The 14894-nt window shown below is 46.4% G+C and overlaps 1 protein-coding gene across 1 annotated transcript in view; it reads left to right on the forward strand.

Moving 5' to 3' along the window:
* The window catches only part of FAM131B (family with sequence similarity 131 member B), a 50463-nt gene extending 38704 nt beyond the window's left edge, over nucleotides 1–11759 (forward strand). Inside the window, exons 4-7 of the mRNA XM_060269037.2 lie at nucleotides 1905–1994; nucleotides 5243–5453; nucleotides 6761–6904; nucleotides 8505–11759. Coding sequence (XP_060125020.2) covers nucleotides 1905–1994; nucleotides 5243–5453; nucleotides 6761–6904; nucleotides 8505–9115 — 1056 coding nt within the window. The 3' untranslated portion in view covers nucleotides 9116–11759. The remainder of the gene's footprint in view (nucleotides 1–1904; nucleotides 1995–5242; nucleotides 5454–6760; nucleotides 6905–8504) is intronic.
* Nucleotides 11760–14894: the final 3135 nt, after the last annotated feature.

Below are 14894 nucleotides of genomic sequence, written 5' to 3' on the forward strand. Positions count from 1 at the left end.
CTTTCCTTCATTTTTTTTAAATGAACAAATCCCTTCCATTTTTATACAAGAATAATAAATTCCTGCTGAAGCAGGGCTGGCTCTAGGTAGACCCCTGGTGGCGTGGTGAGTCAGGGCGCCGGGCCGATAGGCCGGGCGCCGCGCGGCAAAGCTGCGCAGAAACCATGCTGCGCCCGGCGGGGGCGCTGGAGCGATCTCCGCCCCTCAGCGCCAGGGCGGCCAACCTGCTCGAGACTGCCCTGTGCTGAAGTGAACTTGATTGTGTTTGGAGAAATTAGCTTTATTCTGTTGGGCAGAGCCTGGAGTTGCAGAGCTGGGATGGCCTGGAGCTTATTGCCACATACACCTGTACACATGCTGACCTAAGATCAATAGTTGCAAACAGCTTTGCTAGATAGCATGGCGAGCATCCTCAGGAATGGCCAATTCAGACACCTATCAGGCGAGGACATGGATACAATGGCATGAGTGGAGCATGCTGGCATGGCCTGAGACTCACCTGCCCGGTATCGCTCACCCTTGTGATTCATTTTTTTAATCCCTCTTTTTCACAAAGAGATTTGTGCTTCTCCGAAGAGGCGCTAACCTTTCAACAATTACTTTGTACATCCCCTCCCCCCCCACACACATCCAGAGGGGTAGCTGTATTAGTCACTTCCACAAAAGCTTCTGCCATAGAATACATTTGTCAAATCTTTTAAATTGCCACAAGATCCTGGCCCGTTTATTAACACAATGTTCCTCACCCCAGCCATTATTCTAGTCTTCTTCATTAGCAAAGCCTTTTTTATTTAGGGAGGGAGGTGGAAATAGAGAGAGATTTTCTTTTGTACAGATCGACTGATTCACCATCAACACAGCGCTTAAGATTCTGTAATGGTTTTGTTCAAGGGCAGGAAAGGAAAAGGTTGGATTTTTTTTTACCCCAGCGTCACATTCCCATGGAGACATCTCCAGGTGATAGAAATCCTTATACAGAAGGCTTTGAATACTCAGCAGAACTATACTATAAATGCAGCCCCACAACCTCAAGAATAAGAAGCATGTAAGCTTGGGAAGAGTATGAAAATGAGGGCCACCATATAGATAAACACAAAGCATCCCCTTTCAGGTTATCTCCTTTCCCTTTGTAACATTCAGTTCCATTTGCCCCATGGCCCATGCCAATTGCACTGAGTGTTGCCCCTCCAGTGATAGCCAATGTTTTGGGGGCAGAGGCAAGGAAACGAAGAGCACAGTGACGTCAGAATGTTAAGTACGTTATGCCACATGTTGCTGAACTTAAGACCGGGCTGCAGTTTTCAACAGCAGTCCTCTGTTTATTGTAATTTTAAAGCCCTGCTCTAAACATGGGGCAAACTGAAATGAAAAATGTGTGGCACCAGGGACACTGGCCTGGACACCTGCTTAGTTACATTTTTAAAAATACCTTTCTGACCTCCTTTCCTCAGTAATATCTTCATCCAGTCAGTATTAATCTTCTACTCCCATTCTTCTCCTTTCGCTCCAGTGCTGTGTATACAGAACAATCTTACTTTAGGGTTGTCGTTGTTGCTGCTTGTTGTTGTCTTCATCTTTTCATAAATACTTCACTTGAACAAATTTCTGGCCAAAAAAGCACACCCGACTAGTCGTGAGATGCATCTCAGCACACCAGGGCTGGCCCAAGACAGGAATATCCAAAGTGGCATACACAATCCAATAATTCCCTCCCATGGGCAGTTCCTGACCGAGCTCCATGCAGGTTTTCAGTCTAGTTACTAATTTCCCCATCTTTATTTGTCCCTTCTCCTTTGGTTTCTTCCCAGTTCCTTGTGTTCTTAGAAGTCCAGACCCAGACTGGAATGTCTCCTCCCCCCCCCCCTCTTACCTTTTCATTCCTTTTACATGATCTCTCTTTACAGCTCTCCATGGAAGACACAACCTCCATCCTCCCCAAGCTGAAGCGAAACTCCAATGCATATGGGATCGGAGCTCTGGCAAAGTCTTCCTTCTCTGGTGAGGATCTCATCCCAGTGGCTCTCAAGCCATCTATCTCACTTTTTACCAATCTTGGCTTTATCCTGCGCATCTATATATGGTTCGGTGTAAAGTAAGGGATATATATATACTCCTGCGTATAAGACTACTTTTTAACCCAGGAAAATCTTCTCAAAAGTCAGGGGTCGTCTTATACGCCGGGTCATATTTCTTATACGGCAAGTAAATCCCAAACTCTATATTTTAACTGGAAAAGTTGGGGGTCGTCTTATACGCCCAGTCGTCTTATACGCCAGAATATACGGGGTATATATATATATAGAGAGAGAGTGTGTGTGTGTGTGTCCCATGGACTGCAGGAAGATCAAACCTACCCATTCTTAAGGAAATCAGCCCCGAGTGCTCACTGGAAGGATAGATCCTGAAGCTGAGGCTCCAATACTTTGGCCACCTCATGAGAAGAGAAGACTCCCTGGAAAAGACCCTGATGTTGGGAAAGATGGAGGGCACAAGGAGAAGGGGAAGACAGAGGACGAGATGGTTGGACAGTGTTCTCAAAGCCACCAACATGAGTCTGACCAAACTGCGGGAGGCAGTGCAAGACAGGAGTGCCTGGCGTGCTCTGGTCCATGGGGTCACGAAGAGTCGAACACGACTAAACAACTAAACAACAACAACTACCGTGTTTCCCCCTTTTTAAGGCGTAGTCATAAAATAAGCCATAGCAGCATTTCTAAGCATTTGAGAAATATAAACCGTACCCCGAAAATAAGCCATAGTGATAGGCGCTGTGCGGAAGAGATCACTGAGCTCCCCGAGTCAGCAGCAGCAACGCCGGCCGCAGCAGTGTTTGCTGAGTCCTTTCTTGCTTTTGGGACTTGGTTACTGTGCTGGCTTGGGATGGTGTGTGTGCAATTGCTGTTGCTGCTTCGTGTTTTTCAGCTGGATTCTCTGGGTTCTAAGCACTTTCCCCCGTTTGTTTGTGAAGCAGCACTCGGCTGCAGCCCCTGCCTCTCCCGACGGCTGCATGAATGCGAGGCTGGATTTGATCGCTATCTCCTTTTCCATTTCTTTTGTCTTTGAGCACCCGGCCCCGCCCCCTCTCCCCTTCGTGGAATGAAGAACGGAGTTTTAGCAGCATTTCCTCATTATAAAAAAAAGGTCAGGAACTTTTACTTTAACCTCAAAAATGGGATATTTCCTCTCTCTAAAAACAACTCTGACCTGAACACCAATATAACGGGGGTAGATCACCTCCAGTTTATAAATCCGCAAGTAGATCGCAGTCTCCTAGAAGTTGGGCTCTATACTTTGGCTGATTGCAAGCCTTTGCATCTTTAAAAAACAAAAACCATGCGCTTCTCAGTCTTAATTTTCCTTTAATTCATCCCCCTATACCCTCCTCCAACCATTGCCTCCTTCCATTCCTTACCCCCCTCCCTCTCTCCCCACTTCCCTCACTCCTGTGCGATCTCATTTAGTCATATACTTGCTTTTTCTGTTGTGTTGTCTATTTTATATTTAATATTATTACCCTTTATGATGTTATTTTTCCCCTTGCGATAATTATTTATTTTTTATCTTTAACTAACTTTCCTTTCCATATTTTTCCATATATAACTCAACACTTTCCCATTCCTTCTTAACTCTTTGGATAGAGTGCCCCCCCATTATTGTTGTTAATTTTACAATTCCTGGATTTTTTATGGAACCGAACAGCTCGGGTGCTTCAGAATGTGCCTTCTGTTGCTACAGGGCTATGGGGCTTCACTATTTGACCCCCCCCCCCAGGTTGGGATTTTTAAAGTAGTTCTGTGGGTCCCAGGGCACAGAATCACCCCCGATCCTTTCCTTTGTCTAAACAGACCTATTCCCCCCTGACTTTGGAAGGCTGTGCTTCAAGGGTGATACCAGGGGTTTTTTAAGACCTGCGCCTCTTAAGGATTGTTACAGTCCATAACTTCCATTGCTTTCTACAGGGTTGGGGGTTTAAAGCACTGCCACCCCCACCCCACCCTGCAGGCGCTCGGAACTGGCAGCGCCAACAACGCGCCCAGCAATGTGCAGAAGAGAGCACCGAGCATCCTGAGCCAGTGGGTCCCAGTTGTACCAGCACTTTTTTTTTTAAAAAAAGACACCCCCTGAAAATAAGCCACTGTGTGTTTTTTTGAGGGAAAAAAGTTATAAGACGGTGTCTTAAAAAAGGGGAAACACGGTATATATATATACCTTACTTTACACTGAACCACACATACCCTTTTTAAACCTGAAGTGACTTCATTACCCACTCAAATTCCAGGCTTGTGTGTCAATATACTCACCAGTTCCATTAAGACTTGCACTACTACTTCCTATGACAAATTTCCATTGTGGAACAAGTGAGTACTGTATGTCAAAATGTGTGAATAGCAGAACACCTGCCCCCACCTCCAAAAGACATTGTGACAACTCAAATGCCTTTAGTAGCATATGGCTTAATTGCATTTCATATGCATGCATTAGCGAAAGAAATTGGATACAGGCCACCACGGACCCATGGAGATTTGTGAAATGATGTGTTTGCATAAAATTTCTCTCCAAAAATATCCAATTGCTTATATGTTGTCAATTAATGGAGAGTGCTTAAGATGTGGGGAGGGGCTCCTTTATATTTGCTTATGCCTGCTTAATGTTATATAAAATCAGTAAACTTTTTTTTGAAAAAGAAGGAAATTGACTAATATTGTTTTGATGTGAATGATCTTTAGACCACGGGGAGGTTGAGGTTTTGTTTATTTGTTCATTAGTGGGTCTGAGTATTGCTTTGTTCACTATTTGAGTATTTTTAATGGATTTTATATGAAATACTAATGTATTATATGACTCCCCTCTCTTCCCCCCCTATGGTAATCTTTTTTCTCTTTTTTTGCTGTAAGTCGCTTGGAGGCCCTTGGGTGACAAGCAACTAATAATGAAAATGAAATAAATATCAGTGATTACACTGTGGCCCCCAATAGCCAGATGCCCAGTTCATTTTCCCCTTTGGTATGATAAAAGGCTGCAGTATCCACACTTTGTCAGATTAAAACATGGCAACTAAGTTCATTATGGGGCCCCGTGTCTTAGGACTTTTATGTGTTTCCTTACTTAAACCAGTATATAGATAGAGTTTTGGAAGCAGGCGTGAAGGAGGAATGGGAGAACTGGGTGAAAATGGGCCCACCCTAGGTTGACGATCAATGTCTCTGGAGCTGTATGATAGCCCCTTTTTGTTTTCCTAATGTCTGGCGCCTTAGGGATATCCCGCACCATGAAGGATCACGTCACCAAGCCCACTGCCATGGGGTCGGGTCGCGTCGCACACATGATTGAGTGGCAAGGTTGGGGCAACGGCAACAACCAGCAGCAGCACCACACTCACGAAACGGTGCGCAAGGACGCCGACGCTTACTCTGACCTGAGTGATGGGGAGAAGGAGGCCCGATTCCTTGCAGGTAGGCTGCTACTGTTTGGCCGCCAATCAGTGGATGGTTTGTGGTGGAGCAGGAGGGTATGGGGGGAACAGTTCAACTGGACTGGATTACTTGAGCCACCCGGATCCGTTTTCTCTGAATGCATCTTCTCTCTGGATTGCATAAACATTAACCCACTTGATGTTGTGGGTGCAGGGGAAACTTAGAAGGAATGACCTTTCGATCCCTTCCAGCTTTCTGGGAGCAAAGTGGAAATAGCCCAGGAGGCATTTCAAAGGAGAACATGCATGCTGAGGAAATGGTTGTTGTTAAAATTAATATGCTGCCCTTCATCAACAGATCTCAGGGAGGTTCACAGAATAAAATAAAATAAAAACAAGTAAGTAATTAAACCAAAACAGCAAAGCAATACCTGCCACCCCTCTTCTCACAGACACTTTAAAAAGGCTATAGGATATTAATCAGCCACAGGTCTGGTTGAAGAGGAACGTTTTCGCCTGGCGTCTAAAAAATATAATGAAGGTGTCAGGAAAGACTCAGCGCACTTATTGGGCCAGATTTAACTCACCATCCTCACCAGCGAAAGCTTGCATGACGTCTTCCACTAACACAAAAGGGCTTCTTCCCCCCCACTCATGTGCCCACGGTATTGACTTGGGGGGGGTGTTAGGAGAGCCCCCTAGCGGGGAAGGAGAGGGGAGATCGTTTCACCAAGCAAGCCAAAACGCTTGTGCTGATGGAGCGATCTCCTTAGTGCTATACCGAATTCCTTTGGTTATCTGGCTGTGAGATACACTGGGCACTTCCCAGTCCCATTCCATATTGCTGGCCTGCCACTGGTGGCGGGGGGGGGGGTAGGGGAATTCTCTAATAACATCAATACATGGGGTAAGTACTACGCACTGTAGAGCAGGGAGGGGGGAGCTCAGCACAGGGCTGCCGTTTGCCACTCTCTGCCCTGCGTTCCCTATTAAGGTGCAGTTGCAACAGGATGCTTACAAGGGTTACATTTCTTCCACGGCCCTTTGCAGGCATGCTTGTGTGTGCAGTGGGAATTAGTGAAACCAGGGTAACGGCAGCTATTGTGGATTATGGTTCTGAACCCTTCAGAAAACCAAATCCTGGTACTTGGGTTGGGAGCCTGGGCAATTGCACGGAAGATCAGGCTACTCCATATTGCTAAGTTAGGATCCCAGCCAGAGTTTCTCAGGAACTGGCACGAACTGGGCAATGGGACCCAAGAGGCAGGATCTGTGGCTATTGGCTGGGGGAGACGAATGGGGCAATTCCATGTACCGCTATCCTTCTCTCTTCTTTGCTCAACACAGGGGTAATGGAGCAGTTTGCTATCTCAGAAGCCACCCTCATGGCCTGGTCTTCCATGGATGGTGAGGATGTGAGCGTTAATTCTAACCAGGAGAACCAAGCTGGCAACTACAACGAGAACTACCAGGAGATGATGGAGAACCAGGGTGAGCATTGGCTTTTCCTTCTGGATTGGTTGAAGTGAGCACAGGTCCACAGAGAATTATTCAGCACAGCCCATTGGTGTAGGCAGCTTGACTTCCCTGAGTTGGCTAAGGCTATACAGCGGTACCTCGGGTTACAGACGCTTCAGGTTACAGACGCTTCAGGTTACAGACGCTTCAGGTTACAGACTCCACTAACCCAGAAATAGTACCTCGAGTTAAGAACTTTACTTCAGGATGAAAACAGAAATTGTGTGGTGGCAGCATGGCAGCAGAGGGAGGCCCCATTAGCTAAAGTGGTACCTCAGCTTAAGAACAGTTTCAGGTTAAGAGCAGACCTCCAGAACTAATTAAGTTCTTAACCTGAGGTACCACTGCATTGCATTTTTTGGGGTGGGGAGGGAGAAGCCTTCATTTCCCAAACCTGCCCACTGTTTACACTTTTCCTTTTAGGACATCCATCTGCCCCATTCTAGCCATTGCTAGTATAGTATCGTAGCTGAGAAGGGTGAACTGTGCTCTTAACACCAGCAGGGAACATAATAGGTGGTCTTAAGGAAGCTGCTCTCCTCCGTCAGGCGCACAACCCTGCCTGTCCCCATCTGCAATTCGGGGTGGGTGGGGGTTAATGATAAGGACCTAGATTATATGGATATTGTAAGAATTGTTGAGATAATGCCTTGGCAATAAGCATTCTGAGATAATTCTGATAAAATAACACAAGCCTTCTCCACAACAATTCAGGGCAAGTCTTTCATTGTAGCTGCCCCTTTTCTGTAGAACTGCATCTCCTCTTGAGATACAATAGACCAGTTGTTTCCAATTGGTGGTCTACGGACCCCAGGGGGGTCTGCGGTGCCTTTCACATAACAAAAACTATGGTAGAGATACCAAAATTTTCAAAAGTACTGGGTCCATTGGCTAGGCTTTTGAAAAACCAGGAGTCTGTGCAGTACTTAGCTATTTGGGAGCCACTGTGGTGCCTCTCTATACTTCCCAGAAGGCACTTTTGTTTCCACAAGTTTTTCCTCTCTGCCTTGTGTGTTTATTCTGTACTGTTTTAAAGCCTGCATTTAATTTGCTTATTTTGCACCATTTCAAAAGCTGCTTTTAGTTGTTTTGTACGTAAATCACCTAGAGATTCAAGTGGATGAAGATTCGTAAATTAATAATGTATCTAAACACTAAAGCACTAAATAAATGCTAGATATTTGTTTATTTATATTTATATTCATATTTATAAACCTCTTTCCCCCAACCCTTTCTGGGATCTGTGAGTCTCAATCCTCTCACTAAGAGGAATTTTGGCCCATTAAAAAACCCTTTAAAGAGGCACGGGAGCCTCCATAGAAGCAAAAGAGCTCTCTGTAAGAGTTAGAAGGCTAATAAAAATGGTTGAAGGGTAGAGCTAGCACATTTGTTCCCATTACACATACACACACACACAGGGTGTTTTATTAACCCTATTTGTAACGTCTGGAGATGACTGGACTCTTATTTCCTTTCTTCTCTTTTTTAAAAATGTATTTTTATTAAATATTTTCTTGGTTTACAACTTTCTTCCATTTTTAAATTGTGTCCCCCCCCAATTCCCTCCCTGCAGAGCATCTGGCCCAGGCACAGTATGACAGTTGGCCTCACTCCTACGTCTCGCAAGGCATGTACTGCCTAGGTTCCTCCGACGCCTGGGAGACCAGCGACCAGTCACTCATTGCGTCCCCAGCAACTGGCTCCTATCAGGGCCAGAACTTTGAAGAGTCCCAGCCCAGCTTGCAGGAAAGCGTTCTGATCCAGAACAACCTTCTTCAGCAGCATCAGTTGTTGCAGCTACAGCAGCAGCAGCAACAGCAACTACAACAACAACAACAACAACAACAACAGCCACAACAGCAGCAGCAGCAACTGCTCTCTAATACTAGCCTTGTGGATGTATGGCCTGCTCAGACAGTTCCTAGTGGCGGCGGCAGCAGCACAGATTCCAGCACCTTTGTGGGAATCCACACAGAGGAGGAGGAAGGCAACCCCTTGCTGGAGAAGGCTCCCTTACTGAACAAGAAGCCCTCGCCCGAGGAGGACGATGCTGTCTGCCGGGACCTGGAGTCCCTGTCCCCCCGGGAGGAGCCGGAGCCTGCCGCCCTCAGCCGCAAGGTCTCCGATGTTACCTCGTCCGGGGTGCAGTCTTTTGACGAAGAGGAAGGTGAAGCCAACAACTGATGCTGCCATGGAGGAACCCTTTGCTCTTATGCATGGGAAACACACGGGTGGGGTGGGGGAAAGGGATAGGAAAACCCCCTCTCCAGCTCCTGAAGTCCCCAAGCGCACACGAGCACACTTGTTTGTTTGTTTTTAGTTTCATGGCAAGGTAAGCCGAGGACCAAAAGTGCTGGGCAATGCTAAGTCTCCCCCACCCACCCAACCCTTCTTCTTGCACATGTGGGGCTGAGCCTTCAAGACCTACTGCCTTGGACACCCAAACACAGAGAGCTCAGGGAATGCAAGACGGTGGCCTCCACTGGCTGTGTGGTGGATACAGGTTGTGCTTTTAGCAGAGATGTGGGTTTTTCTTTGAGGGGAGGCACACATTCGTCCTTAATTCAGCGACGCAGAAGATGCTGCTACAATCTGCCTTGGCTCTTGGGACTGGAGGGTCAAGAGTTTCAAACGACAGTGTTGTGGAGCAGGAACAGCGAGGGCGTGCGGCTTTGTAGACAAAAACGTACCGCAGCAAAAATTGCAACCCCAGGGCCCGTCCTAAAGTGAGGTGCTACCTGGAGAGGCACTCTGGACTTGAGTCCGGGAAGAGAGTGATGTGTGGAGAGACTCTGTGGATGTGCAGGCCATGCACCAGAATGAGGCTCTGTGGGTACCAACTATCTTTGATGTGGACAGAGCTGCTCTATGAGTCCAGCCCAAACCTCATTCTCCAGCACGTGTGCGTTGTTGGCCTCTGCAGAAAGCTTCCTTGTTAACCCCCCGTTACCTCTGCCTACCTGGGAGCTGGAGAGAGGGGTTTCTCCCCCTATTTAATATTGGATACTGCATGCAGGGGAGGGGGGGAGGGGGGTCATCTGCCAGTTTTCTACTTTATGCAGCTGTGGAGTCCTCTCCTTCCAGCAGTGTGCAGGTGCAGAAACCAAGGGAAGCAAGCATGTGTGGCTTCAGCACCACCCTTTTCCAGTTTATGTTAGAAGTTCTGTCGCTGTTCCCCTCTCCCTGACTTTTTTTTTTGTATTTCCAAGTAACAGTTTTTGAAGCAGAAGCTAACGGAGAGGGAATAGCCTGGGTGCCACTTAGTGTGAGGTCATATTCCTTTCCTAGCACCACTAGATCTTCTGTAGTGCCAAAATATTGATGAAGCAGAGACTGGGGAAAGGGCGATTTCCCTCTTTCCGTTGAAATCTCTCTGTCTCCTTTTTTATGTTGACAATGTAAATATTTCTCAGGCTTCATCTTGGTTAGGAACGAGGAAAGGGTGAGTTGGGGGGGGGGGGTTCTTAAGTTTTGCAGGGCAATTATTTCTTTTGACCGGGAGTGATTTTGTGAATGAGAAGTCATGGCTTATGGGACATACTTTTTAGTCTAAAGCCTACCCTCAATTGCTGCTTTGCTGAAAAAGACAAGAGGCGTAGTGTTTTATCAGCATAAAAACCACATTTTTATCCTCCTGCAAGTCTCCAGAAAATTATTTTTAAAAAAATGGAAGAAAGGGGTGAACAGCTACATTTTGCTGGGCAAAACCACACATTTGTTATTGAAGCGGTGGAAGCTTATTTCTGATGAGGAAAGTCTTGCCAAAGGTGACTGTAGGGCTATCTGATGAAGGGAATCCTTCAGGAAAGAGCCCGGTCTCTCCTCCTCTCTGGAGGCACTTCTTCAAGCCTGACCTGTTCTGAGGCTTGCCACTAATTACTTCCGGCAGACTATCAGTTGCACAACCGAGGAGTGAACCAAGATTGAGGGGTGCTTTGCTTACCCATTTGGGGCGCTTCGTGCAGATAAAGAAGATGAGTGTTCAGCCCAGAAGGTAACCTCTGGTTTGCATCCAGAAGTTGTGAACAGAAGGTGAACAGGACACTATTGTTCATGCACTTTTGACGGAGAGAATAGAGGGAGGTTTTTCAGTTCATGGATTTCAAAAGCTAAGAGGGGCCCAGTCTTCCCTTTCCACTGCACTTTCCTTGAAAAAGCCGTCACGACCACGGACACGTGCTCAGGCAGAAGTAAGCGAAGCAGAATGAGAAGCCTCTTGGCGACCCTTCCCCACCTTCTCTCCTTTCCCTTCCTCTTCCTGGCTCCTCCAGTGGAGAGGCGGCTCGGATTCTGAGCTCTGGGGAAACCACCTCTCTCTTTTAAAAATATGTTTACATGCTACAGTGCCAACCTCTGAGGGCTAAGAGGATTGGATACAGCACTGCTCTGAATATGAGGGCGAACCCTCGTGTTCCTGCATTTATATTAATTGCTGCGTTCTGGCTGGCTGTCAGTTTTTTGAGGGGGAGGGGGGATTGTGCTGGTGATCATGTAGAAGCAAGAAAGCGCAGAGCAAAACTTCTCTGCAAGTGAAGAATGGATGAAATTCCAGTTGCCCCAACATTTTAGAGCCTTCAGGTTCTCCAGAAAGCTTTGAGATGTCCTCAGTATTGGGGTCGGGGCGGGGGGGGGGGCGTGAGTCAGGCAGCCTGCTACTTCTTTCCTCCAAACCATTATTGCTCCACGTGCCTATCCAGGACCAGGACTAAACCTGGATGTTTACGGTAATTCTGTTTCAATGTAAATGTACCCTGCTGTCATCTTGGCACTCACCGGACTCGAGACAAGTGGGTTCATCTTGTCCAAACCTGTTCTTTTATTGTCTGTCTTTTTTAAAAAACAAAAATGCAAGCAACTTATGTGCATTTGGTAATATTACGTGACACTAATGTTTTGGGAGACCTATATTTCATTTTTTCCTCTGTCTGAGATATGGTGCATAGAGAGAGCAGCTTCCCCCACCCTTGGGTCTCCCAGGCGTTGTTGGGCGCTACAACATCCGTTGTCCTTTAACCAGCATGGCTCAGCCCCCTGGATATTGAGGGAGGAGGCTGAATCGCCGAGCTGAGCATGGCACAGCATCAAAAGCAGGCTCCTCCTGAGTGTGAGACAGGAGGAGCTGCAGCCATTGAAGTGGACGCTAGGCAAGGCGTGACATCACAAGCATGTGACATGCAAGTGATGTCACACATGTGACGCGTCGCTGGGGCCCCCCGATCTTCAGCCACAAGCGGCGTTTCTATTGTAGTCTAACAACATATGGGGACAAAAGGTTTGGGAAGGCTGCTATGGAGGAGCACACGGCTTGGCATCTAGCAAAGAAACAACAGGAGAAAGAGAGAAGGAGGCTAATTTTGTGTTTTGGGGGAACCGTACTGAACATTTCTGTAGAGTGGAATAGAGAATCACAACTCTGCTGTAGCCTTCTACAGCCTGCCACTAGAAAGTCCTACTAAAAACAGAGACTGCATTCTCTATTAAACTGTGCAATTCCTGGAGAAGGTTTCTAAATAAACATTATTTCAGGACCACTCAACTCAATTTTAACTTATTTTTTAAATAAGGGGGGTCTTGCCTTGCCATTCTGAAATTCTCCTGACATTTAAGGCAGTGTGTGTATGTTTCTAACTGTCCTCAACCCACTACCGAAACCTAGCAAGAATCCCCCCCCCCATTTTATACTTCTTAATACAGTATATTCTTAAACTTCTGCCCTCTGTTGGTGTTGCCTTCCAGGCTCTCAAGAGGTAAGGGACTCGATTTGTTGAGCCAAATTCAGAGAGAATAGTCAGTGAAATCACTGCAAGATTGCCTTGTGGCCTCCTAAAGACTAAGCCACGTGTCTCGTGGCATCAGCTGAAATGGATGATGGCAGCTCAAAAGCAATTCCCGATGGATCGGATCGTCATTAGCAGCAGATGTCCAGAAGGAGCTGCTAAGATAAACCCGGGACTCCATGTGGCAAGGTTAGATCGGTGTCCTCGAAACGTAAGCAAGCCGCAGTAAAGTGGTAGGTAGAAAACTTGCTCTCAGCACTAACAGAGAAGCGGCAGATAGGAGAGTGTAATGAACCCCACCTCCGCCACTCCCCTCCCCTGGCCTCACTACCTCCCCCCAGGATGCTTTCTCCATTACCTCAGTTTATTTCTGAACATGAAGCATTGCTGAGAGAGAAGGGGCAGAGTTTTGCAAGGAGAAAGTGGCAGCAGTGTTCCTGTGTTTGAATCCCCCAAGCCTGAAGTTTAGTTCTTGTAGAAAGCTCAACGAGTGAGAAAAACTGAAGCTTTGCTTGTTTGGAAAGCAACCATCTAGGTCGAAGGGTGCCATGTTTCTTGACTCTCACTGATTATAAATTAATATCTGCATGTGCAGTAATGGGTCCCAGTCCGTCCCCGCCCCGCCCCCCGTATTTTGCTATGGTACCTGAGTAATGTACATGCAGCACATCTGAACTGCGCATGCATTTATTTATTTTTAGTTGCTTGGTCTCTCCAAATACACGTGAGCAGTGAAGAGGATCTGGTCTCCAAGGCCAGCTTGGAATCCACACAGTTCAAATATATGGTCCATGGCAAATGTATTTTGTACTCCCATATGGCTTCTGTAAATCTATCAGCAATGGGCTTTAAGCAGTGGGTGTTAAACACGCTGAGTGACTGGTCTTTGGTTTGTAGAGTAACATCAGTAGAATTAACCATTGCACATGCACAAGACGTTACAAGGTGTCTGGAGGCTAATGCCCAAAATTATCTGATTTATATCCCTTTTCCACATAGAGGGACTATCTTTGAAATAATTAGAAATAGCCAGTTGTTGATGAGGTGAAATCTGGCACAGCTGTTTGTTTTCAGCCCATTAGAAGCCTTTAAAAAAAATTCTGTCGCTTAGTCCCTTCGTAGGAATGCAACAGTACCATTCAGCAGAGCCTAGAAAGCAAAGACTAGCATATCTGTATGACTACATAATCCACTCTGCTGCAATATCATAATGCTCACTTTGCTACATAGGCTATATAGTTTTATTTCAATTTTTTGCTTCAGTTTTAGAAAAAATTGCTTGAATGGGTAGTAAAAGCATTGCCAGAGCATTGTGGCATTGTGGAAGGGTAGCTTTGTAAAATGTCTGTTACTGAGAGCCCTGGTGCCTTCAGGGTTTGGGGACCCAGGTTAGAGACCTATGGCACTCCCCCAACCCTGCAGCCAAGAGATGTATCCTTTTCACAGCAGGAAAACATGGCTTGCTCACTCCACGAACCTTATCCCACCATCCTCATTGCTGGAAGAACAGGAAAGCAGACTAGGAGTGGAGCATGGGTTTCAGATCACACCCAGCCTCTTGTGGGCTCTTAAAGCAGCCACAGATATCAGGCACCTATTTAGCCTTGCTGCATGCTGGCACTGGGCATAGTAAACTAAGAAATTTAGGAATAAATCCCTTTTAAAAAGAACCAGTTTTTGTCCTTTGAAGCCTGAGGGTCAAATTAGAGGTGATGTTTCTTTAGGTTCCTTGAATTTGATGAGGCTGCTGCTGGGAGAGGTACTTAGCCTTTCAAATTGACCCAGCTATGAGGGGAGAAATATGTCGAGTCTTTTCCCTTGTGAGGGGAGAGAAGCAGATGGGAGTGTTTTGTTTTTGGAAAGCTAGACGCATGCAGAGAAAGGGTTAAGCCAACTCCCTCCACCCTATAGCTCAAATAAAAGTTTGGAGCTCTCTGCAGCTGCACTAAAGGAAATAAACAAGATGAAGGTGTTTTATTATGCCTCCTTCATCAAGCCTAGTTTAGGCCTGAGTGCAGTGCATCCATCATTCATGATTCTCCATTTCTTATCTGGTAGCGTGTTGTTAAGCAGCACCTGCTGTCTCTGTTTTCTTCCTTAGCAAGGCATGTAGTTAAACCAACATAGTCATACATCCTGCTACCAATGGGCAGGAACACCCAAGGTGGCTTGGAAACCTTAGGAAT

This window comes from Zootoca vivipara, chromosome 15 (assembly GCF_965207765.1).
Source record: "Zootoca vivipara chromosome 15, rZooViv2.hap1.1, whole genome shotgun sequence".
NCBI lineage: Eukaryota > Metazoa > Chordata > Lepidosauria > Squamata > Lacertidae > Zootoca > Zootoca vivipara.